The sequence below is a fragment of the Podarcis gaigeae genome (assembly GCF_964106915.1).
Source record: "Podarcis gaigeae genome assembly, chromosome: 13".
Taxonomy (NCBI): domain Eukaryota; kingdom Metazoa; phylum Chordata; class Lepidosauria; order Squamata; family Lacertidae; genus Podarcis; species Podarcis gaigeae.
The window spans coordinates 20,424,852-20,451,201 of record NC_139689.1 but is presented as its reverse complement, the minus strand read 5'-3'; the positions used below and the strand labels follow the sequence as shown (position 1 = coordinate 20,451,201).

At 46.4% G+C, this 26,350-nt stretch overlaps 2 protein-coding genes and 1 long non-coding RNA gene across 5 annotated transcripts in view; 1 reads left to right on the top strand and 2 right to left on the bottom strand.

The window, feature by feature from the left end:
- Positions 1 to 8,374, bottom strand: part of PPP6R1 (protein phosphatase 6 regulatory subunit 1) — a 48,269-nt gene extending 39,895 nt beyond the window's left edge. Inside the window, exon 1 of the mRNA XM_083710233.1 lies at positions 8,148 to 8,374. The gene's annotated coding sequence lies outside the window, so the exon portion shown is untranslated. The remainder of the gene's footprint in view (positions 1 to 8,147) is intronic.
- Positions 8,375 to 10,224: 1,850 nt separating this feature from the next.
- On the top strand, positions 10,225 to 12,897 carry LOC310829488. The gene is made up of 2 exons (XR_014557283.1): positions 10,225 to 11,539; positions 12,633 to 12,897. It is a non-coding gene; the product is annotated as an uncharacterized lncRNA (long non-coding RNA).
- Positions 11,983 to 25,483, bottom strand: HSPBP1 (HSPA (Hsp70) binding protein 1). Of its 3 annotated transcripts, none has more exons than XM_083707973.1 (8): positions 25,365 to 25,483; positions 22,500 to 22,669; positions 21,301 to 21,517; positions 20,126 to 20,350; positions 19,310 to 19,465; positions 18,518 to 18,614; positions 17,394 to 17,505; positions 11,983 to 12,849 (listed from the first exon to the last, which is right to left on the bottom strand). In XM_083707973.1, exons 2-8 carry the CDS (start codon positions 22,626 to 22,628, stop codon positions 12,772 to 12,774), a joined length of 1,014 nt encoding a protein of 337 aa, XP_083564099.1. In that variant the 5' UTR covers positions 22,629 to 22,669; positions 25,365 to 25,483; the 3' UTR covers positions 11,983 to 12,771. The 3 variants fall into 3 exon arrangements, with proteins under 3 accessions (XP_083564099.1, XP_083564100.1, XP_083564101.1); XM_083707974.1 differs by having other exon boundaries at positions 25,356 to 25,477; XM_083707975.1 differs by having other exon boundaries at positions 24,939 to 25,372.
- Between the last annotated feature and the right edge of the window lie 867 nt (positions 25,484 to 26,350).

The window sequence follows — 26,350 nt, the reverse complement described above, 5'->3', positions numbered from 1 at the left end:
CACAAACTGCCTTAAAAAACCCGATAAAAACTCAACACGCTTGCCAAATTCTATAATCAGAAAACCTGAATTCCACATTCTAAATTTATGACTAGGTGAGTAGGGGAGAGATCCAGGTTAGATTTTCTGATTCAGATTGTCAAGTACTGGGTTTGGCAATAATTGGAGTGTCTCACAGCAACAGTGAAAAGAGAAGTGCAATTTCTGTATGTGGGGCAGGGGGAAGAAAGCAATTAAGGTTACAGAGACATGCCCTACCTCCTGGACAAAAGGAAGCAAACCCAAATTATTTCTTTCTGTTTTCCAAGTCTTTTGGTAGACCTACCTCTTAAATTTTTAGGCTTTTCTTCATTTGCAGTGATGGCACATATATATAAAATAATAAGTGAAAAAACAGGAATGAGTAAGAATAAATGCTTCCTTGAGATTCCGACATTGCAGGGGTTTGGACTGGATTACCTTTTGGCTCCCTTCCAACTCTACATTTCTATGATTCTATGTTGGTATCCCTTCTGAGAACCAGTAAGCTATAAAGGAATGTTGGCATGGGCTGGTGAGCACAAGATGGCATGATGGGTTGGGAAGGACAAGTTGGATTTGGAGCTCCATGTGAGACGGAAACAAGAGTAGGGCCATTTTTTAATATAGAGCCTAACTAAAAATATATCTTGAGGACATAAGAGAAGCTATGCTGTATCAGACCCAGTATCCATCCAGGTCCAGGACAACAGTAGCAAACCAGATCCCTTCAAGAAATCCAAAAGCAGAACATGTAGGCACCAAATTATCCCTGTCCACATGCTTACTGACACTCAAAGAACTCCAGAAAATTGACACAGCAGAACTTTCCTTTGCAGAAATCCCTCAGCATGTCTTGTTCTTTTACATGTTTAATAATTCCAGCTTTAATAATGATTTCTACTAATTTATCCAGGCCAGAAACTAAACAGAAACCTGCAATTTCCTGCTCCCCAATGCATCCTTTTAAAAAATATTTTAAAAAAAGATGTTAAGAGTCCAAAGTGATATAAGGGAGCTATTAAGGCAAAATCCACAAAAAGAAGGGGCTTCTGAAATGATAAGGCCCACACCAAGAAATGGTGTTGCACCGAAACCATTTAATCACAAGGTCTAAAAATCTGCTAGCCAACTGAAGCTAGTCAAAACTGAAGCCAAGGTTCTTTTGATTCCATAAGAAACTGGCTCACTGAACCCAGGTCAGGATACCCTACTTAGGGAAACACTAGGTTCAGCTAACTACTGCCATAGTTTTGGAAGAGCTACTTTCACCACAGTATATACAATACAAAGACACAGAACCTGTTCTGGCCTCAGGGCGTCTTTCCCATAGAGCAGTGGTTCTCTGCAGGTCCCCAGATGTTGTTGGACTACAACTCCCATCATCCCTGAGCTCTGGCCTTGCTAGCTAGGGGTGATGGGAGTTGTAGTTCAACAGCATCTGGGGATCCACAAGTTGAGAAAGGCTGCCATAGAGGCTAGTGGTGTGGGGCACCAGGGCACCAAGTTCTGGAGGGTACCAGGGAAGAGACGGAGGCTGGACGCGGCGCCTCCCTGCATCAGCTCGCTGCCCTCGCCCACTTCTGACATGGCAAGATGAAGCAGCGCCGTGCCCGGAGTACCAAGCAGATGCAGAGGATAGTCGATGTGGTAGCCTTCAGATGCTGATGTCTCCAAACCCCATCACCTCTTATCACTGTCCATACTGACTGGGGCTGATGAAACATTCAAAGGGCACCACACTGGCTACTCCTGTGCTAGAGCAGCAGCTTTCAAACTTCCTATATTTGAGAAACCTTTCCACATCAACTAGCCTTTCAAGAAATTCTTGTGCATTTTCCACAAAATCATCGGCCTGGTGTGGAGCACTCTAGGATCTGTTCTAAGACACCTACTTGATGGGAGTCACCTCTGTATTAACCAAGAATACGCAACACATATTATGCAATGCATGCTGTCAGGAACGACCAATGGTGCTGAGAAAGCTAACTACAGAAATTTATCGACCATTACTTGCCCCCTAACTAGCAATCAAGAAACCTGAAAACTACAGCTCAGGAGGAAGCAAGATAGCCTTTGAAACATGGTTAAAGTGACTAGCCCACAAATTTATACTGCATACTCATGCCTATGTTAACCTTTTGTGGATGTGGGTGGCCTCAAAATATGAGAACTGGTTCTACACCAATTTTTAAAATATTCCCCTGCCTGGTTGCATGGAGGCAGTTCTTAAGCTTCCCCTGGGTTGCTGTAATTATTTGCAAATGGAGTATTTACTCTCCAGTTATTGTGAACCTCAGATATTATATTTTAGCTCAGTATATTTCTGGTAAAATGCAAGTATTGACATCTGTTCAATTACAGGCTGTACATATACATGCACAAACACTCATTCTCAACACATCAAAGCCTTCTGATCATTTAAAAATTATGTAGATTCTTTCATTGCCCATTTTGGATTCACCCTCCAAGTTCTTTCCAAATTCCCAATTCTTATGCAACCTGAAGAGAGGTTTCTCATTTAATAGGATCATCTCTTAAGTATTTGTTTGCTTTGTTTTTTATGGCATTATGCATTTCTCTATTCATTTCTATTTAGTTTTTTCATGTGTTGTACATCAGCTGGAGACACTAGAGTAGCAAGCAACTGACCAGTCTAATAAATATCATGATTATATTTGTAGTACAGTAGTAGTATCGGCAACAGTGATAGTAGTAATACTGTTGACCATTTTACCTTGGGCAACTAGATGAAACACAAAACCTCTCAATCCCTTCCTTCCTGCTACAATCCTATCCTTTACAGCAGGGCTGGGGAACCTGTGGCAATCCAGATGTTGTTGGACTACAACTCCTATTGTTCTTGACCATTGGGCCATGTTGGCTGGGGCTGGTGGGTATTTGACTGTTTTCAGCAATGTCTGGAGGGCTACAGGCATAACAACCCATGCTTTATAGCCAGATCTGTACTGCATTCCCACCACCAATGAAACGAAGCGTAATGCTACTGCTGCCAGAAGTCAGACAGAGAAGCAAGAATTCTAGCTGCCACAGCACAGTGGTTCTTTGGCAGGGAAGAGCTAATTGCATCATCTGTGGCGGCCCTTAAGTTGTAGAACTCCCTTCCCACATAGGTGGCACCTTCATTACAGAGTTTCCAGTGACGGCTGAAGATACACCTCTACACCTTGGCTTGACACTTGAGGTGTATAGTTTCAGGACTCACCTTATTTTTGTGGTTGTTAAATTGTTCTTAATTTTATAAAAGTTGTAATCCACTCTGGGACCTTAGGGTGAAGGGCGGGTCACCATCGTACAAGTGAACTACACTGTTGTTTCATTGTGGGAAGATACCACAATTAAGCAGGGCAAACCCGGCTTTTCCACCAAGCAAAACAACTGTGGCTTCTCATTGAGTGCTCCTGTATGACACACATTTGTCACAGTTATCCATCACTTTTTAAGGTGACCATAAAAAAAAATGTCAAAGAGGACCGCAGTGCCCCCTGGGTGATCCAAAATATTTAGTGAAGGTATGTTCCTGAAAGACCCAAGATCCCTTATTTGTGTAGACAGGGTATATATCTCAGGAGAACCACCCTAGGATAACATCCATGGTATATTGATTGTATAAACAAGACCCAGGTCAACCCACTCCCGCTGTCCTAAAGAGATCCACAGAACTTTTCTGGCAATGATCGGGGGAATTGTATATTGAATGGGCACCTCCTTACACCACAGCTCCATCAAAGCTTAGCAAAAGGTGGCATTTGTCAAAACAACAGCTAATTTACTCTGGCACAATCTCTCATATCTGGCCTGTGCGCAACAAGCCCTTGTCCCTACTGCTGACTGGGCATAGAAGTATACATTACTCCTGCCCCAGATCAGTCCTGCTGCGGGAAATAAATAAGGATTTCAAATCCCAGGCTCTCTGTCAAAAGGTACTAAAAGAAACGCTTTGTTCGAATTTGAAGTCTCTTATTTCAATTACTTCCTTATGTGCTGATTGTAGCAGCAGGATTAGCTTTATGTCTCTTCTGCCAAAGCTGTCAAGGCAAGCTGCAGCTGTACATCTCCTACATTTAACCATGCCTAGCTATGGATTTTGATCTCTTGCGGTAGGCTTAAAAAACAACCACCAGCAGCTCTGAGATATTGAACTCCCCCAGGTAAAGAAAGAAAAAGGTTGACGTGTTCCCAAGTTTAACCAAGGCACAGAGACAGATGGGTGGAATCCCCTTTTGCCTTTAATAGCAGACAGATCAATGGAAAGGGGACACCGCTGTCATAGACCTTCTGCATATTTTGATCTCACGAATGGACAGCAGCCAAATAAAAACAGAGAAATAACACACAAAACACACATATCTACACACCTGACCAATCCTTCCAGACTCTGCCCTAAAGTAGAGAAACAGCCAGAGGATGAGAGCAAGGTACAAGGGGAAAGCAAAATATTATTATTCACCCAACACTTCTTAGTGCAACTTTTAGTTGAAGTCAGATCCAAACACTATACAAGCTATAAAGGTTCCCCTTGCTTCACAAACACCCCCCACCAGACTCCTTGTACGCACTTCCCCATTAAGTGATCCTGTTCTGTGCAATAGAAATGCAAACTTTCAGCCCAGGAGTATCCCAAAATAGGTGCAATCATTAAGTCAGTTAAACATATGTATTTTAACAAAAAAGAAAATCCAACATGACAGTGTGCAAATTCATGTGAAAGGCTATACTCTATACCTGGTGGGTAGTATCCAGGCTAATTTAACAATACTTCAGTTCCATTTATTTATTTTTGTGGAACTTAAATTATTACTGACTTGCCCACTGATTTCAAGGACAGCCAAGTTCAACTAATTTATGCTGAGATCCTACACTCAGGTAAACACCACTGAACACAATTAGATTCACTTTTGAGTAAACATGTACAGGGTTGTACTGTAAGACTAGATTCAACAATGCATGCAAATCACATAACACAGTAGGCAAAAGTCACACATCTCCCCAATATCTGGAGTTGATTCTACGCATGCTTAACCTGCTTACCATTTCAGCTCTATATTGCCACTAGATTAAACTAGCATCTCTACTTTTCGGATTATGTGCTGCTGCAATGACTTACTACAATAGCAATTTTTATTATAATAATAATAACTATTATAACTACATTTATATGCCATCTCCCTCAAGCTCATGGTGGCATACATCTTCCCACTTTATCCTCATAACAACCCTGTGAGATAGGTTAGGCCAGGCATAGGCAAACTCGGCCCTCCAGATGTTTTGGGACTACAACTCCCCTAGCTAACAGGACCCGTGGTCAGGGATGATGGGAACTGTAGTCCTAAAAACATCTGGAGGGCCAAGTTTGCCTGTGCCTGGGTTAGGCTGAGAGACAGTGACTTTAACCACTACACCATGTTGGTTCTCAGTAACAGAGTTTCTGATAGCTGGTGCATTTGCTTGACTAAGAAACTGATGTGGCTACCACTGGTGGGGTTATGGCAAAAATGCCATTTGATCAGAACCCTTTTCTCCACCACTACTCAAAAGTCAAGGTAAGATAAGCACATAACAATGCCATCACATTTCCTTGCTATTTAATCCTGTTATGCCACAGTAGCAGTGGAAATAGATGAATGTTCTGAAGTATTCTGCCCCAGTCCTTACTTGCCTAAGCTGCATCTCAAACAATTCAAACCAATATTCACTATTCACAAAGTATAAGGCCTTTTCTACAGTTACACAAGTTGAACTCCTCCTCTCTCCACAATTCTAACGTCACATCATTTCCCAGTGAGCAAGCACCCCATTCCAGAACCAAGCTATCTTTCATTTACTTTAAGATATGGGCAGATGCACACACATGATGCTGCAATGACTAATTTACTTAGCAGTCTTGCAAGCTCACTTTCATGAATCAGCACTTTATAATTTCATTTATTTTATTGACAGAATGAATAGAGACCAAGAGAACACCGGGTCCACGGAAACTGTGACAAGGACCATGATTTAAAAGACAAAAATAAGTCAGAAGAGAAAGTGGAGCCCATTCCAGTTTCCTGTTTAGAAAGGTCCCAAAAAGTGGGCACCTGCCCACATTTAAAGTACAAAAATATATGGATTCTCCTCCAAATAAATAGGGAACCTTTCTAAACAGGATTCACATATCAAGAAGGCTCAACAAGGAAAACATCCATGTGAAAGGAAAGCCAGAATCGAATTTCTTGATCCCCCAAATGCCACTCAGCCAGTATTTTAACATAAAATAAAGTTCATCTGATTTTTCAACTTGTTAACATGCCCCACATCTCCAGGTGAAGCCATCTAAAGGTTAATGCAGTAAATTAAACCAACAATGCATTTTCTCCACAGACCTGAAAAACACGAGGCAACTCCCACCTAAGGTAGCAAACATATTCAAAGACAGCCAGTTCCTATCCTGCACAAAATGAAAGTTACTGTGAAGGGAGTCATAGAATCCCAAGACCATCAGAGAGGTCAGCTCCTGCCTTCAAGAGAAATGTGGAACCATTATTGCTCTGACTCACCAAATACAGGACCAGATTACAAACCACAGAAACAGAGCAAAAATGACAAGCCATGTTTTTACAGCTTACCAGGAAAATAAAAGCTTGTGGAAAGAAGGGAATACAGTGTGGGGAAACAATCAGGAGCCCTCAGTGAACAGTACGAAACAGTCACAGAATTGTGGATGGAAAGAGGTTGAGAGATCAAGCTTTTCCAGGACATCTCTGTAAAAGGGAACCTAGGGTCATAGCCCTTAGGGTCATTCAATGTCAGCAGGGAGGCGTTAGTGGTCCATGTGTACTCAGTTATCAGAACTAAGTTTATCCATTAACACACTTTAACCACCCTTCTGTACACAGCAGGAAGGTTACAGAGTGTTATATAACAAGGGTGAAGCTTCTGTTTGCAATTTAAGAACATGTAGCATTTCTAATTCATGTCAGCAATCATGAGGAGTGAAGTACAGAGTAGCAATTATTTTGTATAGTATTAGAAGAAATAAATAGACATGGTACCTGTGGGCATTTCAGCATTAAATAAAAGACATGGTTTACTGCTAGTGGGGTGACGAGGGAGAAGTGGATAGAAAAAATCTGGAAGGAGTTAGGTATTGTGAGAAAAGCACACCTGGGGTGAGGACTGAATACCTAGGGCTCTGAATTCTTTCCCTCCAAGTTAATCAAACCCTGGATAGCAAGAAAGAATAGCAAGTCAAAATAAAGAAAACTGTGTGTGCATATGTGCACCATCACTAACACGCCTTAGAAAAATCACTAACCCAGCCACATACAATTCTCTGTCCTCAAGAAAGGCAAGAAAAACCAAGGCCTGCACCTTTCAAAAAGAAGATAAAACACCTGTTTATCAGTCTGACCAGCTAGCAAACATGACTCAAGTTTTTACAAAAGAAAAGCACTTCCACTTCAGTTTTCTGGGTTCTCAGTTCCCATCAAACGGGTTTTGAAAGGTTGGCTTCCCTGAACTTTTGCAGGTTGCAACAAAACGTGTTTGTTATGTTTTTTGGGGGGCAGCTGAGAGACAGCCCTCTCTCCTCTTGAATAGCAACTATAGCAGAGAAACGGTCTTGCTGCTGCTGTTTCCAAAGACAGTAAATAGACTTTTAAGAGGATGGAAGTGTAGAGAAGAGCTAGCGGGGGGGGGGGGGGGGAGACGGGGGGAGACAGAGATGAAGCGGCCGAGTCGGAGGAAGGGAGGCGGGGTGGGAAGGAAGGAAGGAGGGAGGGAGGGAAGGAAGGAGGCTCGTTACCTGACACGGAGAAAGAGGTGGGCCTCGGGAGGAATTACGAGGGGCAGAGGAAAGGATTAAAAAATCAACTATGGGCGTGCGAGGGGGAACACGGAGTGGGTGTGAAGTATAACAGGGGGAGGGTCTCCCTTAGGGAGCTCTAAAATGGCGGCAGCTTCCTTCCCACACCGCTCCCTTCTCCCTCACACACAGACAGTACAGAAACATATATATTTATGTATATGTATATACATACCTATATATATAGCACACTCCCGCCCCCGCCTTCTCTCTCCGCCGCCCCCCCCCGTTTTCCTCCCCCGCCCCCTCCGTCAACCGCTCTCACCGGGCTCGAGCCCCCTCCTTCCTGCTCCTTTTTCGCCCGCGGGAGAGGAGCCTCTTTCGCTCGCTTCAGCCGCTCTTCACTTTCTTTCTTTTCTTTTCTTTTTTTTCTTTCTGTTTTTTATTTATTTTTTTTGCCTTCACCGCCGCAATCCCACAATCCCCCGCGCGCGCCTCCAGCGGCCGACCTGCTGTTTCCTCCTCCTTCCGTTTAGCCCCTCCCCTCTCCTCAACTCGGCGTTCTCTTGCCGATCCTCCCCCTCCTCCTCCTGCGCGAGCTCTGTAGCCCCGCCTCTGTCCTCCAACTTAAGCTCCTCCTCCTCCTTCCTGCTCCCCCGCCCCCTCCCGTTTGTCAATGGAGGGAAGAGGGAGGCGCACCTGCGCATGCGTTACGCTCCCTCGCCTCCTTCTGAGCATCATTTACTTAAGAGAGTAGTCCTGCTCCTTTCGATACTTCTATTCTCCAAGTGAAATTGCCACCTAACTCTTGCTGGCCTGTTTTACTTCCTGCCCCCCTGTGTATCCGCCCCCCCCGTTCATTTTGTTTCTTCTCAACGATTTTGTATTGAAAGTTTCGTTGAAACGTTTTGTAGGCACACCTTCAGATTCTTGCAGACAAATCAGCTAGTTTGTGGCACCTTGAAGACCCTCACATTTATTATGGCAGACACTTCTCTGGATTATCACCTCCTGTCCGGAAACCAATGCCCCACTGTGGAAGCACGTGTGGATCCAGAATTGCCCTCCACAGTCACTTACAGACTCATTTATGTGTTTATGGAAGACAATCTTACTCGGCTACAGGTGATCGCCAAAGAAGCAGCAGCCAGGAATTTTGTTAGAGGGCGGCAGGACTTTTGTTAGGGGAGGCGGCGGCAGAACAGGCGTGACTGGTCAGTTAGTTACCGTATTTTTCGCTTTATAACACGCACCCGACCATAACACGCACATAGTTTTTAGAGGAGGAAAATCCGTAGGCATGCCACCCATAGGCATTCCCTCCATAACACGCACAGACATTTCCCCTTACTTTCTAGGAGGAAAAAAGTGAGTGTTATGGTGCAAAAAATACGGTAAGTATTTCTATTGTTTTATGCTGCAAAGTATTATCCTAAATTGCATGGGGGTCTTTTGCGGGCTGGGTGTTGTGAACTCTCGAGGTTAGAGTGTCATTCTTCAGGATTTGCTATTGTTGAGACATTTGGGCAATTTCAGCTGGGAACATAAGCAAACATTGGAGCTCTGCTGGATCAGACCAAAGGGGCATCTAGTCTGGCACTCTGTTCTCACGGTGGCCAACTGGATGCCTGTGGGAAGCCTTTTACAAAAAGGACCAGAGCACAACAGCAATTCCCCCCCCCTTCCGATTGCCAGCAGCTGGCTTTCAGTAGCATCCTGTCTCTGACAGCAGAGGTAGGATGTGGCCACTGGGGCTAGTAGCTACTGCAAGCCTTAGCCTCCGTCAATTTGTCTACTCATCATTTAAAGCCTTTCGAATTGGTGGCCAGAACTACATCCTGTGGGAAGTGAATTCCATCGTTCTAATTATGTGCTGTGTGAACAAGTACTGGCTCAATAAGAGTGAGCTTGTTGCTGCTGATAAAGGGATGGGGAATCTGTGGCCTCCCAGAAGCTATGGACTCCCAGCTCCCACCTGCTCCAGCCAGCAAGGCCAATGGTCAGGGATGATGGGAGATGGCGACGATGGCAATTTATCACGCACACTTCACCTCAAAATCCCAGGGTGGGAGTTGTGATCCAATAACACATTGAGGGCCACAGGTTGCCCATTCCTGTCCTAAGTGGTTTGAGACCAGGATATCTGATGGCATGCCATACAAGATGTACATCAACAGGCTGTGTTCATTATCCAGTTCTTCACTGTGTCCTGTTGTCTTTGGAAGTGAAACACAGGGCACGGCGTCCTCAGTGGAAGCACTCAACTAGAAAGGCCCAGTTGGCTCCCTCAGCTATACTTTTCAAGTGAATTAATTTTTATAAATTGCTAAACATTTGGTTTGGGTCTCTCCTGTTTTGTTTGTTTGTATCTGGTTTTTAAGGTAGTTGTATTCTTTCAATGACTGCAAGCCACCTTGGGAAGTCCTTTTAAAGCAGGGCGTAAATTCTTTTTATAAACCAGCTGTTCCACCTGTAAGGATGTTTCAGTGTGAAGAACTGCTGCTCAGGATGCCAGCCAAACAGATCTTCCAACAGGATACTTCATTCCATTCCCTCTCCCACGTGGTTTTCCATCTGCTCCATCAGCTAACATTCCCGGCACAGTCCACACTGAGTGGCTTTGGGGCTCCCACGCCCTTAGCCTAGGGGTTTCCCCTTTTAAAGTATTTGCTGTACTTCTGCAAAACTTGCGGTTCCTCCAAGCCTGCTAATACTCCTCCCAGACTTGTGCATAGACAATACCATTTTGACTACCATTATCACTCTCAAGAGAATGGAGTTAGTTCTCAGTACATAGGATCACAGCTGGATCTCTTTAATGAGTTGTGCAAGGGTTTATCTTAATGTATCATCATCACCTGTTCATAATGCTACGCCTCTTGACGTCACTTGTAGACTTTTTTTATTTTGTATTAAACCACTAGCAACCTAACTAAATAATAATAGCATGTGGACATTGCATATATGATACCACTTTGAAGTGCAAATCCATGGGACTGATTTCAAAGTAAAGATGTGTTCAAATAAATTAATACACCACATTTATCTTATATCAGCCCATTTTCAAACTCAGCCCACAGCTCAAGTGCCATTTTAGCCATAGGTCTGGTAAGTGTGGCTAGGCTTATACTTGCCCCCATTCTCAGTCTGCCTTTGTAAAATGCTAACCATGTACTTTTTCAGAGGACTGATGTGGAAATAAGCACTTTGCTCTGTTAAAAATTAGGAAGTAGGGAGCTGCCTTATATCAAGCCAGACCATCTGACCCATCTACTTATAGATTTCAGGTAGGGATCTTTCTCAGCCCTACCTGGTACGCCGGGGACTAGTTATGTGGATTACAGCCCACTCCCGTGTAATCTTAGACTCATAGAATTGTAGAGTTAGAAGGGACCATAAGAGTCACCTAGTCAAACCCGCTTGGTACAGGAATCTTTTGCCCAACATGGGACTTGAACCCGCGACCCTGAGATTAAACGTCTCGTGCTCTACTGACTTGAGCTATCACAGTTGCCTGACAACTAAGGAGACAAGGAGAGTCCTGTAAGCTATTTGTGACATGGCACAACCAACGAGCATTGCAAATAATAATGGGGGGAAAGACACCGAGAACACTCTTTGGATCCTGTCCACTGTTTTGCAGCTCTTCATAATCCTGTCACTTGCCAGAACCTAGTTGGTACCTAGCTTTGTGGGAAGGCTGCTTTAAGGAGAATGGTAGGTTAGTTCCTTCCCCATTTATAAAGCAAGACTGCTAAGCTTTCCCTCTCCTGTATCCCATCTACGTACATGCTGTACTAGTGGTGTATTTATTTAGGCTATGCTTCCCCCCACCCGCTAGTATTAAAAACCAGAGTGCAGCCTATAATATTATTCTCTTATGAGAAGCTGTGACTTAATATATTGCATTTTAGGGGCACAGCCAATATTTGGGGTGGCTCATATTGAGGCCAATACAATCTCTTTCCTGCTCCTGTGATTACAGCTGGAGGTGGGGAACAAGCTGGTGATACTCAGAAGGCCAATTTTGAGTAAGGGGCTGCTTGTTGTTAACCCCTAAACTGAAAGATCTGCCATCTTTTCTTCTTCTTTGAAATGGAGACATCATTTTCAACTTTTTAAAGGCATTTGCTAGTAGGAAAAACAAAAACGTGACAGTCTTAGCACCCGAAACAGAAACTTGTTTTTTTTAAAATAAAAAAATGCTGAATAGTGAACACAGCAACAGCAAAGCAGAGTTGTGGGAGATTCAAGCTGTTTGCAATACATTTCGAGTTGTCACAAGCATATTTTTTTAAAGCTCCCCCCACAATTACCCCCGAGAAATTCTTCAGCTGGGACAAGCTTTTCCCAACTCTATCAGCAACTTTAAAAAAATGGGTAGAGTTACAGGTCCTTTGCAGCCAGATACACCAAAACCACAGCCCCTTTTTGAATGAATGCTCCCCAAATATGTAACCCAGAGTAGGTTTGTAGAATAGCCAGTTCCCGGAAGTAAGAAGGCAATTCTTGATCATCTACTTTCCAAAAGGCACTCAAGCCTTCTCGCCTGACTAAGCATCTTTTCCCTAATAACAAGCAGCGGAGAACAGGAAATGGGATTAGTTTTCCCTCAATTAAAAAGGAGATCTCAAGAGCCATCTCAGAACTATGGCTAATGAAGGTAGAACTGCCTGGGTGTGGCTGGGAAGGTAGATTAGCAGATGAATGCTTCTGCAGAACTACTGAGAGGAAGTTACGCAGCAACGGCTTATGAAAGTGTCTTCCTGCTGATCGTGAGGCTTAACAAGCCGTGTGTATCTCGTTTCAGAGAGATCTTCTGTTACTGGAGCCTGTTGCCGGATCAGTGAATGGGAGGATAAACACGGGCGTTTCCACCAAGCCTCTCCAACTGACACAGCTTCCAAGTGAACATCCAACAGCGTCAAGGGTTCTTCTGGGAAGCCAAGTTACCGGTCCATGCTGTTATCATCAGGCTGACCGTGGAAGCAAAGGCGCAGCAGGGCCTCACAGAAATCCAGCTCCTCCTTTAAAAACAAAATGAAATAAAAAATAAAGGAAGGGAAGAGAGGCAAGCTCTGCTCCTTCTTTAACGGGCTTTCGGTTCTTTAAGTGTTTGCCTTGAACTTGGGTGGGCAGTGGAAAGTCTCACCAACCGCAAATAAAGCGTGTGGTGGCAATGAAATCACGACACAGCTGCTTTCTCCTTGACAGTGTGGTGTAGTGGTTAGACTGCAGGGGTCGGCAAGGTTTACCTCACCTGGGCCTGTTCACTCCAGTGGAGATCCCTCCGTGGGCCCGATTTCGTGTGCGTTTGAGCACGCGCGCCCGTAATTTCCTGTGTTGGTGTTTGTGCAGACGCGATTTCCGGTGTTTGTGTCGGCACAGACGCGATTTCTGGTGCCGCAGAAGCGACTCCCTGTGCCGGTTTAGCACAGCGCACGGGGGCTCCCCGAGCGAGCAGCTCGGTTTGGGGGTGACTCATGAGCCGGTTAAATGACCCCCATGGTCCCCTTGTTGCCCATGGGCCTTAGGTTGCCTACCGCTGGGTTAGAGTGTCGGACAAGGACCTAGAAACCGAGGGGTCCAAATGCACACTCAGCCGTGAAGCTCACTGAGTGACTTCGGGCTAGTCAATTTTTCTCAGCCTAACCTACACCACAGGGCTGTTGAGAAGATGAAATGGAAGGCAGTAGAACCACCACATCTTGAACTCCTTGGAGAAGAAAGGCAGGAAATAAACACAGCCAACATATAAATAAGTAAATAAATGCCAAGTGCAGGGTGAATTTTTTTACTTCCCGCCCCCCATCTTATTTTATAAGGGAATATTCCAACAGGTGACAACACACAGCCCTACCCCCAGTCTGAAATGGTACGGCTAAATAGGAGCTGGACCATCTTGGCTGCGAGTTCTGGAAGACCTGCTCCTTTGCCTTGCAGGCCACTTTCCACCTGGCCTGGGAAGGCAGGACCTGGACTGACTCCAGCTGCAAAAGTTGAGGCTGCAGAACAAACTCTTGGGTTGGGGTATTGTTTAGGGTTGTTGTTTTTTCCATTGGGGTCCTTTGTTGCTGTTACTGAATTTTTTTGTATCTTTATTTTTTAGATCTTCATGATTTAACGTGGCAGTTGTTCAATTTGATTGTGTACTTTTTGATGGGTTATATTATTTATGACTATTTTAGAGAATTTGTTCACAACGTAAGCCGCCTTGAGCAAGGGCTTAACTACTGAAAGGGGGCATGCAAATAAAATTATTTATGTTGACCGTTCTGCCTATAATTAACGGGGCTTATTGCGGTTCATGTTTACGTTTGGCCACCTCATGAGAAGAGAAGACCCTCTGGAAAAGACCCTGATGTTGGGAAAGATGGAGGGCACAAGGAGAAGGGGACGACAGAGGATGAGATGGTTGGACAGTGTTCTCGAAGCTACCAACATGAGTTTGACCAAACTGCGGGAGGCAGTGGAAGACAGGAGTGCCTGGCGTGCTCTGGTCCATGGGGTCACGAAGAGTCGGACACGACTAAACGACTAAAGAACAACAACAACATTGCGGTTCATGCTTCTGCTGAGCCTTGCTTATGGGCCACCAAAACCACCTTCCTTGGCTTGAGACTACAGCCCACACAGCTTCCTGTGGATAGGAATGTGTTCTCAGTCTCAAAGCTTTCTCACCTCAACATGGAGATTTTTTTTGGAGTTGAACAGGGGAAAGGAGAGGGAAGTGTTAGGATTTTTTAAAAAGAATTTAATGGCACAGTGTGGTTGTTCCCCATCCCCAACACTTACTCCATTATGCCAATTGTTTAATTATCAAGCTCAGCACAGCCTAATTGCTACATTCAGGGAAAACTGTCGCTGGCTAACAGCAGGGGTGGGAACTTGTCTGTTGAGAATAAACACAAGACGACACGAAACAGAAGCAAGATGTCCGTCCGACCCCCACCCTCAAATCAAGCTAAAGAAGAGCATGGGGGGGGGGGGGGAGAGATGGCATTGTGACACAACCACAGTCGGAAATGAATGGCACGGTTCCAGGATCTGTGGCAAGGAAGCCAACTCAAGTTCCGCCCCTCTCCCCACTTCCTTGAGCAGCAGACAGAGAACCTCAGAGACAGGCTAGAGTCTTCCATGTGCAGCCTGTATTCAAATAGAAAGCCACCATCCGCCCGCAATTCTCAATAGGGGCCAAGTGACGTCACTCTATCCTTGGTATCTCTATGGTAAAAGTTCCATGCTGCTTGCATTGGAAAAGAGTGTGTGTTACAGCTTGCTGTACGTTAAAAGAGAATTATATGAAAATGATGTATAGATGGTATTTGACTCCTACAAGACTAGTGAAAATGTGTAAGAACACAACCAACATATGTTGGAAGTGTAAAATTAAAGAAGGTACATTTCACCATATGTTGTGGACATGTAAAAACAGCCAAGACCTTCCGGGAAATGAAATAAAAACATTAGCAGGATTGACATAGCACTTGTAATTTAAAATAACAAAGGATAAAAATGAAGTATAATAATTTGGATAAATGTAATTAGATGCAGTTAAAAAAGGAAGATGAATTTTGGAAGCCAAGAGAGGGGTGAAGGGAATCCCATAAAGGTACTGACATGGACTATGGGTTTGTGAAAACGTGTGTAAAAAACTGTTTTTTTTCTTTTTGAAACTTTGAAAATAAAAATAAAACTTTTAAAAGGAAAAGACTGTGTGTCTGTTCTTCAGTTATGGAACACCTTGCTTTTTGCTACTGTGCAACCACACTTCCTTAAGACCCTCCTTACAGAGGCCTTTTCTGACGTGTAGCTCAAGCACCCATTTCCGTGTGTCACTGTCAGATGTCAAGTGCTTTAATGCTGCTTAATGGATGTGTTGTAAACTGCTTCTTGGGCACTGGACAAGCGGATTAAAATAAGTAAGTAAATTCTTCTGGCTATAGTGCTAGTGCTAATATTAATAAAAACAATGATTTTATTATTTATACCCCACCCACCTGGCTGGGTTATTAAATACGGGGCTGATTTAGTACCAGAAAGCACAGAAATGAACAGCAACGGGACTTTACCCTGACCTCTAAAGAAATCTGCCTCTCCAGCAATAGGAGGCTGTTTCTTCCTCTCACCACTGGGGGGGGGGGGCTGGGAGCAAACATGCCTCCTATATATCACAGGGCCAGCCTCAGTTGGCTTACTCTCTCGCAGATGGGTTGGGGCAGCGATGGCTGGATTATGGGGCCCCGAGCAGCAGAGAACCCCAAACTTCCTTCTTAAGCTGTTTCTGCATTGTGCTATTATTAGGTGGGTGAAGCTGGGGAAACCCACCCAGATGGGCAGGGTATAAATAATAAATAATTATAAGCTCTCCGTGCTGCAAACCGTCTCCAGAAATGCACTTAAATGGGAATAGCTGCACTGCAAGCTTCAAAAAGTTGGCCTTTTAAAAAAGGTGCCTAGTGCCCTCTAGTGCCCAGGAAAGTAGAGCGAAGAGAGCGACACGCTGCCACCTAGGCAAGGAGGTGTGGAAATACATAGGGCAGGGGTAGACAAACTAAGGCCCAGGGGCCGGATCCGGCCCAATCACCTTCTCAATCCGGCCCGCGGACAGTCCAGGAATCAGTGTGTTTTTACATGAGTAGAATGTGTCCTTTTATTTAAAATGCATCTCTGGGTTATTTGTGGGGCATAGGAATTCGTTCATTTCCCCCCCCCCCAAAAAAAAATGTAGTCCGGCCCCCACATGGTCTGAGGGACAGTGGACCAGCCCACAGCTGAAAAAGGTTGCTGACCCCTGGCATAGGGTTTCATAATTCCAGGCTGTTGCAAAACGCTGGCTTTTCCATTCTCAGCCTTCCTTCCCCACCCGCTTTAAAGTAAATGCTCCGGCCTCCATTGCTGCAGAGTCAGGATGAGGGCCTGGATCTGGCTGGCGGGCCAAATCCTCACCCCTCACGGGCGACTGCTCACCTGTCGTCGTTATCACGGCAGGTGACAACTTCAACGGGCACTGGCTCCCACCTATTTGCAGGTGTGGTTTGGATGCCTACAAACTGATGTGTTTTTATGCAGACCAGGAAGGCAGTTTGCAGAGGGAAAATATCAGTTTGCAGGCACTTTTTGAATTGTGGCCACACCTGTGTGTGGATAAAAATCCAAAGTCTGTCAGTGCCGATCAGCGAGGTCCGTTTGCCAAAAAAGAACCAGGAGCACGATTTTAACCTCCTGTTTCTGCAGCCGTGTCCATACCTGACCCACATCTGGTGATTGTTTGTGGAGGAACAGCCTTGTGGGCCAAATCAGGACTCCTGCCGGGCCTGATCAGAGCCTTTGGGCTGGAGGTTCCTAACCAACATGGGGAGAATAAAGCTTGAAATGGTTATCATGCTCAGCCCTGCCCTTCTTCACTCCATGAAACATATTCAGGAAGCTGGAAAACTGTGACAGCAGAATCATTTATTTTAAACAGAATTCTAGTTTCCCCGTTGGAAAAACTCAGTGGCAGTCCAGACATTCGCACCAAGTTCATGCCACAGCTTGGTGGGAAAGGAACCCATTTATTTCTGCCTACCTGGAACTCCTCCTGATCCTTCAGTAGCTGGCACCGCTCCTTTAAGAGCTCCTCAAGGGCTAAATCCGGCTCTTGACACTCCCGCACTCCCTGAGGAAAATCTGTTACCAGGCTTGAAGGGGGAAGAATGGGAGATTAAAGATGAGCAAGTGAGAGCTGTCAATGTTGTGGATTCCTCTTCACATATCCTGCCTGCCTGCCTGCCAGCCCCTCCATCAGCCACTCCATTTCATCCCCCACACTTTTCCTTTCCAAGTGACACCCAACATCTCATAGCTATTGAGCATGCTCAGTCCTGATTGGACTGTTTTGTTGCTGTTTCTTTGCCCTATTAAGTTTCATTTCTTCAAAGGTTTTCCTCCTCTTTTAATTTCTGCAAATCTCTCATGCTTCCCCCAGTATACTGATGCTTCCCCACTTGTTTCTTAGTAGACCCACTTTTGGCTGTGCCACTGCCGGCATGCACTGTTTTGAGTCCGCCAACAGAAGGAGTGACAGGGAAAGTCCTGTAGTCTGAAACAGTTCAGCCTAAGATCACGTCTACACCTTCGATAAGAACTAGACTGGAGAACGCTCAGGCTTGTATAACTCACTTCATAAAGGTAAAGGTACCCCTGCCCGTACGGGCCAGTCTTGCCAGACTCTAGGGTTGTGCGCTCATCTCACTCTATAGGCCGGGAGCCAGCGCTGTCCGGAGACACTTCCGGGTCACGTGGCCAGCGTGACGAAGCTGCTCTGGCAAGCCAGCAGCAGCGCAGCACATGTAACGCCGTTTACCTTCCCGCTGGTAAGCGGTCCCTATTTATCTATTGCACCCGGGGGTGCTTTCGAACTGCTAGGTTGGCAGGCGCTGGGACCGAACGACGGGAGTGCACCCCGCCGCGGGGATTCGAACCGCCGACCATACAATCGGCAAGTCCTAGGTGCTGAGGTTTTACCCACAGCACCACCCGCGTCCCCAACTCACTTCATACCTCTGGCCTATAACCAGAAACAAAGCTCTCCTCCCCAAATAACTAAACGACACCAGTGCCAAGCATGCCAGTAGCCCTCAATAGATCAGTCAGAGATCCCCCCCCCCCCGATCCTTGCTCTCATTCTCTGCAGCCCAGTCGCCTCAATACCTGCACAAGGCTCCCAAGACGTGTTCGTGGAAAGTGCTGTGTTCAGACCGGATCAGGGCCACCAGCTGCTGGACCATCCCCATGGAACAGAGAGCCTCTGTGGAGAGAATGGGTTGGAAAAGCTGAGGAGAGACACATCCACTTACAGGAACATGCTGACGCCATACCACCTAGGTGGGCAGCAACACAGTCCCTGCCAATGTGGGGCTTCTGAAATGCATCATTGTCAGCCTCCTTCAGCCAATTGGGCTTGATGAAGGCCTACTTTGAGGACAGCCCAAGATTGGTGGGAGATGGCCATGTCCACTGCGTGCAGCCACGACGAAACCAAAGAACAGCTCTTCAAGGCATCCTTCTAAAGTTCTCCTCACAACGTTTCCGAGCACAATTCAAAGTGTTGGTGCTGACCTTTAAAGCCCTAAATGGCCTCGGCCCAGTAGACCTGAAGGAGCGTCTCCACCCCAACGGTTTAGCCTGGACACTGAGGTCCAGCGCTGAGGGCCTTCTGGCGGTTCCCTTGCTGCGAGACGTTAGGTTACAGGGAACCAGGCAGAGGGCCTTCTCAGTAGTGGCGCCCGCCCTGTGGAACGCCCTCCCTTCAGATGTGAAGGAAATAAACAACTGCCTGACTTTTAAAAGACATCTGAAGGCAGTCCTGTATTGGGAGGTTTTTAATGCTTGATGTTTTTATTATGTTTTTAGAAATGCTCTAAGCCGCTCAGAGTGGCTAGGGAAACCCAGCCGGATGGACGGGGTATAAATAATGAATTATTATTATTATTATATTATTACCTTTCTGCTCTGGGTGGTTTATGAGGAGGTTCTGTAGGAGAAAGGCAGATTTCACCTTCAGCTTCTGCACATTGCTTTGCATGGCCCTCATGAGGACTGAGAAGCCATCAAGACGTAGGAACTGCTGAAGGCCCGCTTCTTGGGCTCTTACCAAACCTGGCAATGCAACAAGGGGCAGAGAGAAAGGTGGGGGGGAGGGGAAGAGACAGACAGATTTGGTTCATTAGCAAAATGCAGTTCACAAAAGTCAGTGAGGCCCTATTAATATGATTTTCACTCACATGTGGGGAAACCCTCAGCTCATTAAGCTTCCAAGCCTGAAATGGTGGCTTGACTCGGGGGTGAGGAAGCTTCCTCCTTGTCCCCGACTCCATCTCCATGAGCCACAGACAGCATGGCCAACAGTGAGGACTGATGGGAATTGTAGTCTGCCACATCTGAAGGGCCAGAGCTTCCCCCCGCGCTTTGGCTCTTTTACCTGGTAACATAACAAAATGCTGAGCTTGTTGCTAATGTAAGGGCTTTGCTATCTCAGAGGGCTAGATCAGACATGAGATGGACAAACTGCATTTGTCTTTCCCAAGGGGAAAGCCATCGTATGGGGTGGGAAGGTCCTGTATCTGATCAGATGAACTGTTTGAGGGGAGTGTGCATTTAATCCTCCCACCTCAATGCTTGGTCACGCAAACCACGGTTTACCCTGAAAGGAAAATTCAAACCACAGTTTACTCGGCTGAATGGAAAATGCAGGCAGTTGTACTGCTGCAGGACTAATTCATTCACCCTTTCCAACAGGTCAGACACCCCCGCACTTACAGGAGATGGCAAACAGCGCCTTGATCCGGACGGCCTCGCTGGGATCGTGGTCCAGCAGCTTCAGCAGCTTCCTCATGCAGCCCAGCGCCAGGGCCTGCTCCTGCACCTTGGGCACATTCTGGGCACAGGTGCCCACCAGGTGAGCAGCCCGCCAACGCAGCTCCTGCTCCTCATGCTCCAGGTACCGGTGTGCTAACAGCCGCATGCCCTCCAGTTTGCAGAAGTCTGGAAGGACAGCAAAAGGATCAATGGAAAGCAGGCAGCCCAACAGAATGGTAGGATATCTTGCAAACCCAGCCAGCACTATGACTTAGCTGTGGCTCACTGGGGTTACAAAGGGTAACTACTTTCCACCATATAAACTTGGAACCGTTGGGTGTGATCTACTCTTTAATTTTATTTCTTTCAACCATTTATATACACCGCTTAACACCATAATCATAAATAGTGGCGCCCTCCCTGTGGGACACCCTCCCGTCAGATGACAAGGAGATAAAGAACTACACAACTTTTAGAAGACATCTGAAGGCAGCCCTGTATCAGGAATTTTTCATGTTTGGCATTTTATTACGCTTTTGTATTTTGCTGGAAGCCACCCAGGGTGGCTGGGGAAGCCCAGCCAGATGGACAGGGTGTAAATATTAATATTAATCTCTAGGCAGTGTACAGCAAGAGTTTAGAAAGATACAGTAAAGATAAAATCAGTTTATATTTAAAAAATCAGAATGTTTACTTAAAAACCCTGCTGAAATAAAAAGATATTTGCTGGGTGCTGGATAGTGAAGGAAGGAGAGGCCTGTCTGATCTCAGCTGACTCTCCACAGATTGGGGCCTGCAATATTAATGCATGGTTTCTGGCATCCCAGCCATGAGGGACCCTCAAACAGTGACCCTCCTGAAGCCCTCAGTGAATCAAATCCTTAATGTCTCCTGGACCCAAGTTGTTAAGAGCCTTGGAAATTAAGAGAATAATCTTGCCACCTCTAATATGCTCCTAAGGACATTTCTCACTTCTTAGATCTTAGATGAATCTCAATTTCCTAGTGTTTCCACACCCAATTACTCAAGGCACCCTCTTCCCCACTCTCTTGCACTCTCTCTTTCTCCCTTGCACACACACACACACACACACACACACAGAGAGAGAGGGGGGGGAAATGGGGCCTTTTCTATACCTGCAGCATTGTCCAAGTTTTCACACAGCTCTGCCAGAAGGTCCAAGGCACCTTCTCTGTTCTCAAGGTCTGAATGTGCTTCCTCTGAACTCTCCCCTCCACGTTCTGCTCCGGGGGTTGGTGGCTCCAGCAGCCTCAGACATTCCTTCATCTGTTCCACCTCATCTACTTGTCCCCGGAAGGCCTCGACCATCGCCTCCTGCAGCCACTGTCTCCGCTGCAGAGTGGCATAGGGAACAGAGGTGAATGAAAAGGAAACATATTGGGAATTTCATACACACATGTCCTTCCTCTTCCTGCCAATAGCTCACTCCTTCCTCCAGAAATAACCTAAATTTTATCTCCTAGCCCCGATATTAGACACAACCTCTCTCCTAGAACAGTCTTGCTTTTCGGCACCTGCCAATCTAGTTCCTTGCATACACCACTGAGTCAGGGGACGTTGTGCTTAGAAAATTGGCGTTTGGGTTCTCGCCGTTGTCGTCAACTCCTCTTGGAGCTGCCAACTTTAGACAGAAGCCAAACTGTATCTCTACAGTGACCCTGTGACCCTCCAGACATTGATGGACTCCAATTCCCATCAGCCCCAGCTGGCATAGCCAATGGGCACAGATGTTGGAAGCTGTCATACAGCAATAGCCGAGAGGGCTCCTGGTTCCTCAAACTGGTTTCAACAGCGCTTTGACAGGCAGGCAATGCTGTCTTATCTCCATGCCCCTCCAAACATCAGCTGCTGATTTGTGAATGCTAGGCGCTGCTGTTAAAGGCACAGGAGAAGGACAGCTTGAGATCTTTTTTTTCCTAACCCCAAGCTAATTGCATGGTGCAATGGTTAAGGCCAGGAATGGACAGTGTGTCTATGTATGAATACATGAACACTTTTTGCAAATTAGATAAGATTATATATATTTGTATATTTGAGATTTGTATGATTTTTATTTCTAGCTTCACAGCATTAGTTGGAGGAGCTTAGTAATGTAATAGCAACGCAGGGAAAATATTTGGATAATACTTCCTAGGCTGCTTCTCATCCAACCTGCTCTGCACCTCGCTAGATAATCTTGGTATTTAGCTTCCGCAATCAACATTAGCTTTAACGCTTCAGGATCGCAGGGCAGCACCTTCCTCAAACTCATTCCCCAGATCTAACAACCATTTGACCTCGCCACCACCCCTCCTATAAATGCCAAGCCACACACCTCATCAGACATGGGCTCCATCGGGGCAGGTTCAGCGTTCCCTGCAGTGACCGCCATCTGCAGCAAGCCCTGGAGGTTGCGGGGCGGTTCGCGGGGCGGCTGGTTCCCACCGGCACCTCCTTCAGCCATGGTTGGGGAATGCCGTTCCAGTCAGTAGGCAGCTCACAAAGCTTTAAAGAAAAAGCAGAGAGAATGAGAAACGAGCATGACTGAGAAAGCAAGGGGTCAGCCTACCTGCCCAAGTTCATCCTGCCAAGACACTTACCAGGTGTGTCTTGGCTCCAGCTCTACTTTTGTGCAAACACCATTACTATACTGATAAATGGGACCTGCAACAAAGTGTTGCAGCATGGAGTGCTCCTGTTCAGGGTTCCGGCCAGGGTATGAAATTCAGTCCCTACACACCCAAAAATCAGCCAGCATTTCATGGCACTAAGCATGTTCACTCCTCAACGGGCTGCTTTTGAGGTTTTTCCACACTTAGGGTTTCTCCCGCCCCCCAAGATTTGTTTGGGGTTTCTCCAAATCTGTTAATGTCCATTATTATTTAAACTTCTATCTTGCCCTTCCTCCCAGATGACCATTTTGGCCACCTAAAGGTCCAGACTTGGAGAATGAGTATGCTGTTAGTACATACAGGATTCAGGCTTCCACATTTCCAGACTCACATTGGGAATTCTGCTGCTACCCTCTGACAAGGCCCAGGTTTCCATTCAAACCTGAAAATGCAGAAGTGGCTGGATAATGCCCTGGAGGTTTTGTGGGGTTCTCCTTCCCCAGCTCCAAGATTGAAGAAGACTGGGGCTTGCTTGGAAACTGGTCTGCCAAGGAACCTGGAGCAATTTGGCCATGCAGCAATAAATTGCGTGGCGAGTTCCCGCCCCCCACCAGGATAAATAAAGACACAAGACACCACAATTAAGGTTAATTGGGCGAATTAGGCCACAACTTTATTGAATTCAGGAATGAGAGGCATTGGCTTAGGCATTGGTCCTATCGACTATCCGGCTCCAGCCCATTTGCTGGAGACACAGGGAAGGGTTAACACTTTATCGGGGGAGTCTCCTGCCAAGGCACGTAGACTAGGAGCTCCCCCGGGTCACCGCTCTGGGGCGTGCCTTTGGCCCACACCTCCATAGGCTTCGGACATGGCGTTCCTCCCCCCCCCCCCACATCCTCTTAACCCCTTCTTACCAATGCTTCACAATGAGGGCAGAAGTAGCCACAACTTTTGGCTTGGTTACAAAGGGTAACTACTTTCCACCATATAATCTTGGAACTGTTGGGTGCGATTTATTATTTAATTTTATTTCTTTCAACCATTTATATACACCGCTTAACACCATAATCATAAATAGTGGCGCCCTCCCTGTGGGATGCCCTCCCATCAGATGACAAGGAGATAAAGAACTATACAACTTTTAGAAGACATCTGAAGGCAGCCCTGTATCAGGAATTTTTCATGTTTGGCATTTCGAGACCACGCCAAAAATCACACAGCTCTGAATTTATTTACAGAATACCTTCAAAGCACAGCCTAAAAGTCAAGACAGAGGGAGAAAGATGGAGGCAAGGGGAAACGCCACACCAAGATACCAAGGGGGGATAACCCCACCTTTCCATTTCCCACTGTTTATAGCGCTCACCTTTCTCCCACTGGACGCTAGCTCATTTGCATCACTTGGGAGATGGTCTGGGAGAGGCCACAAACGGAATATATCTAGCATCCAGAGTCCCCTCACAGAGCAATAAGTCTCAGAAGAAGAATCAAATAAACTACTTTAGCTGTTGGCTCTGTGAGGTGGATGAGGATCTCCAAACAACTCACGGCATCCTTAACAAAGTACAGCTCCCAGGATTTTCTGGGAGAAATCAAGGCCTCTTTAAAGGTATGTGACACTTCCATAAGTGTAGTTGGGGCCTTAAGGTTGGTTACTCTACTCCACCACCAGATGCTTCCATAGAAACACAGGAAACTGTATAGTATCAGTGGTCAGGCCCCCGGTCCATCTAACTCAGCAATGTCTACACTGACTGGCAGCAGACCTGCAGGATTTCAGACACGGGTCTTTCTCCCAACCCTGCCAGGAGAGGCCAGGGATTGAACCTTGCAGACCCTTCTTCCCCTTCCAGCAAGCTTACTCACCAAGTCTCATAAGCTGCTAGCCCAGTTCCAGAGTTTCCACCCTACCTTCTCCCCACACTTTTTTTAAAAAAAGTTTTAAATTAAGTTCTACAATTTTATCATCATCACAATCAACATTATCTCAAAAACAGAATATAAATCCCCAACCCCCCCCCCCTGACTTCCCTCAACTTCCTTTTCTGGTTCTTTTGAGTGTTTGCCTCCCCTGCTTGTTTTATCCTACCTTAATATTGAAATCTTCAACTTGAATATTACTATATTCTTAACATTTTTGTTTTCATATTTCCTCTTACCCTTTGTTATTTTCCAGTTTTTACATCTTAATTTCTATGTTGCTGGTTGTACTTGTTTACTCAAACCCTACTAGTGAGTCCACTTCTTTCTGTAAACACAGCATACAGGGTTCCCAGTCTTTTTAAGAGTCTCTATTGTCCTTGTCTCACCTTCTCCCCACACGTAACCAAGCTACTTTTCATTTTTCTAAAAAAAAAAATAATCAGCTGTCTGGGGCGGGTGGGAGAATCTCTCCATTTCCCCCCCCCACCCCGCTAAACTTCTCCCCCGCCCTCCCTTTCGCCTCCCCTCCTCCAAGCCTCACCCACCGCAAAGGGCGGCCCATTCCCTCCTCTAGCCAAAACTGCTCCCTCCCGCCCCCAGCTCGCCCCTTCGCCCCCTGGCGCTGCCCCCCAAGGCGCCCCTTCCCCCGCCACCCCACTCACCCCGCAGGCAGCGGCGGCGGCTCCAGGCTCAGCTTCTGGAAGCGGCCATCTGAGACCACGTGGAGAGGAAAGGGAGGAGAGCAGCGTCCTCTGAACCGGGGAAGCGAGGCGGCCCCTGGTGGCCGAGCGAGGGGATCGCGCGAGGAGGAGATCCCACAACCGGCTTCCAAATGCTCGAAGCGCTTTTCCACCGGTGATGCGAAGCGTCATTCGGTCGGCGGGTTGTTGCTTTTTGCCCCCCCCCTCCGCCGTCTGGGCATTGCCCCCCGCCGCATAAAGCGACTGCGGGGGAATTTGTGCGCCCTAAAAACAAGAAAGGATAGGCACATAGCTGCCACCTTTTCCCTTTTCTTGCGAGGAATCCTATTCGGAATAAGGGGATTTCCCCTTAAAAAAGGGAAACGGCTATGGGTGGGCAAAGCGCTTTCTGAGAGCGGGTCCCCAATGTGCACACGCGCCTGTTCAAAAACGCGGGGGCTAGCCAGGGTTTTTTTGGGGGGTGCCCCCGGGGTTTTCAGTCACGCCCCCAGCTAACTTGGCCTCCCACCGAAAAGCCAACAGTTCTTTAGACATATTAAGTAATGGGAGGATGAGGACCAGTCGTGTGATTTAGAATAATATAGTATCAGCTCAGGAAAGCCAGAAGTTTTGAAGGGAGGGGCAGCTGCCCCCCCAATCGATAAAAATACATAGCAAACTGAGGTTCTGCCCCCCTAATAAAAGGGCTGCGCCCCTAACAAAAATCCTGAAGTAATTTTGGACCTTCTGTAATATGGTGCCCTATGGAAGGCCAAACTCTGGCAACCCCGAGTGGATCTTCTCCAGGGCTTTTCCCCCCTCTGGAACTCGGTTCTAGCTTCTCTCAGGTGGGCCCCATTTCCATCAGAAGAGAACATGGCGGCCGTTTGTGGTGAGTTCCAGCATGGATCTTCTCAATTGTGGATCTCGATTTTGCAGCCCCTCGGCTTGACACCCTGTGTGGCAGA

Bases quoted from the DNA above. Each gene is read 5' to 3' on its own strand.
- HSPBP1 (XM_083707973.1), bottom strand. From the start codon at position 22,628: ATGGCTGAAGGAGGTGCCGGTGGGAACCAGCCGCCCCGCGAACCGCCC. The intron at 20,351-21,300 runs GTATAGAAAAGG...CTGTCCTTCCAG, and splicing joins AAACTTGGACAATGCTGCAG to ACTTCTGCAAACTGGAGGGC. The intron at 19,466-20,125 runs GTAAGTGCGGGG...TTGCATTGCCAG, and splicing joins GGCGCTGTTTGCCATCTCCT to GTTTGGTAAGAGCCCAAGAA.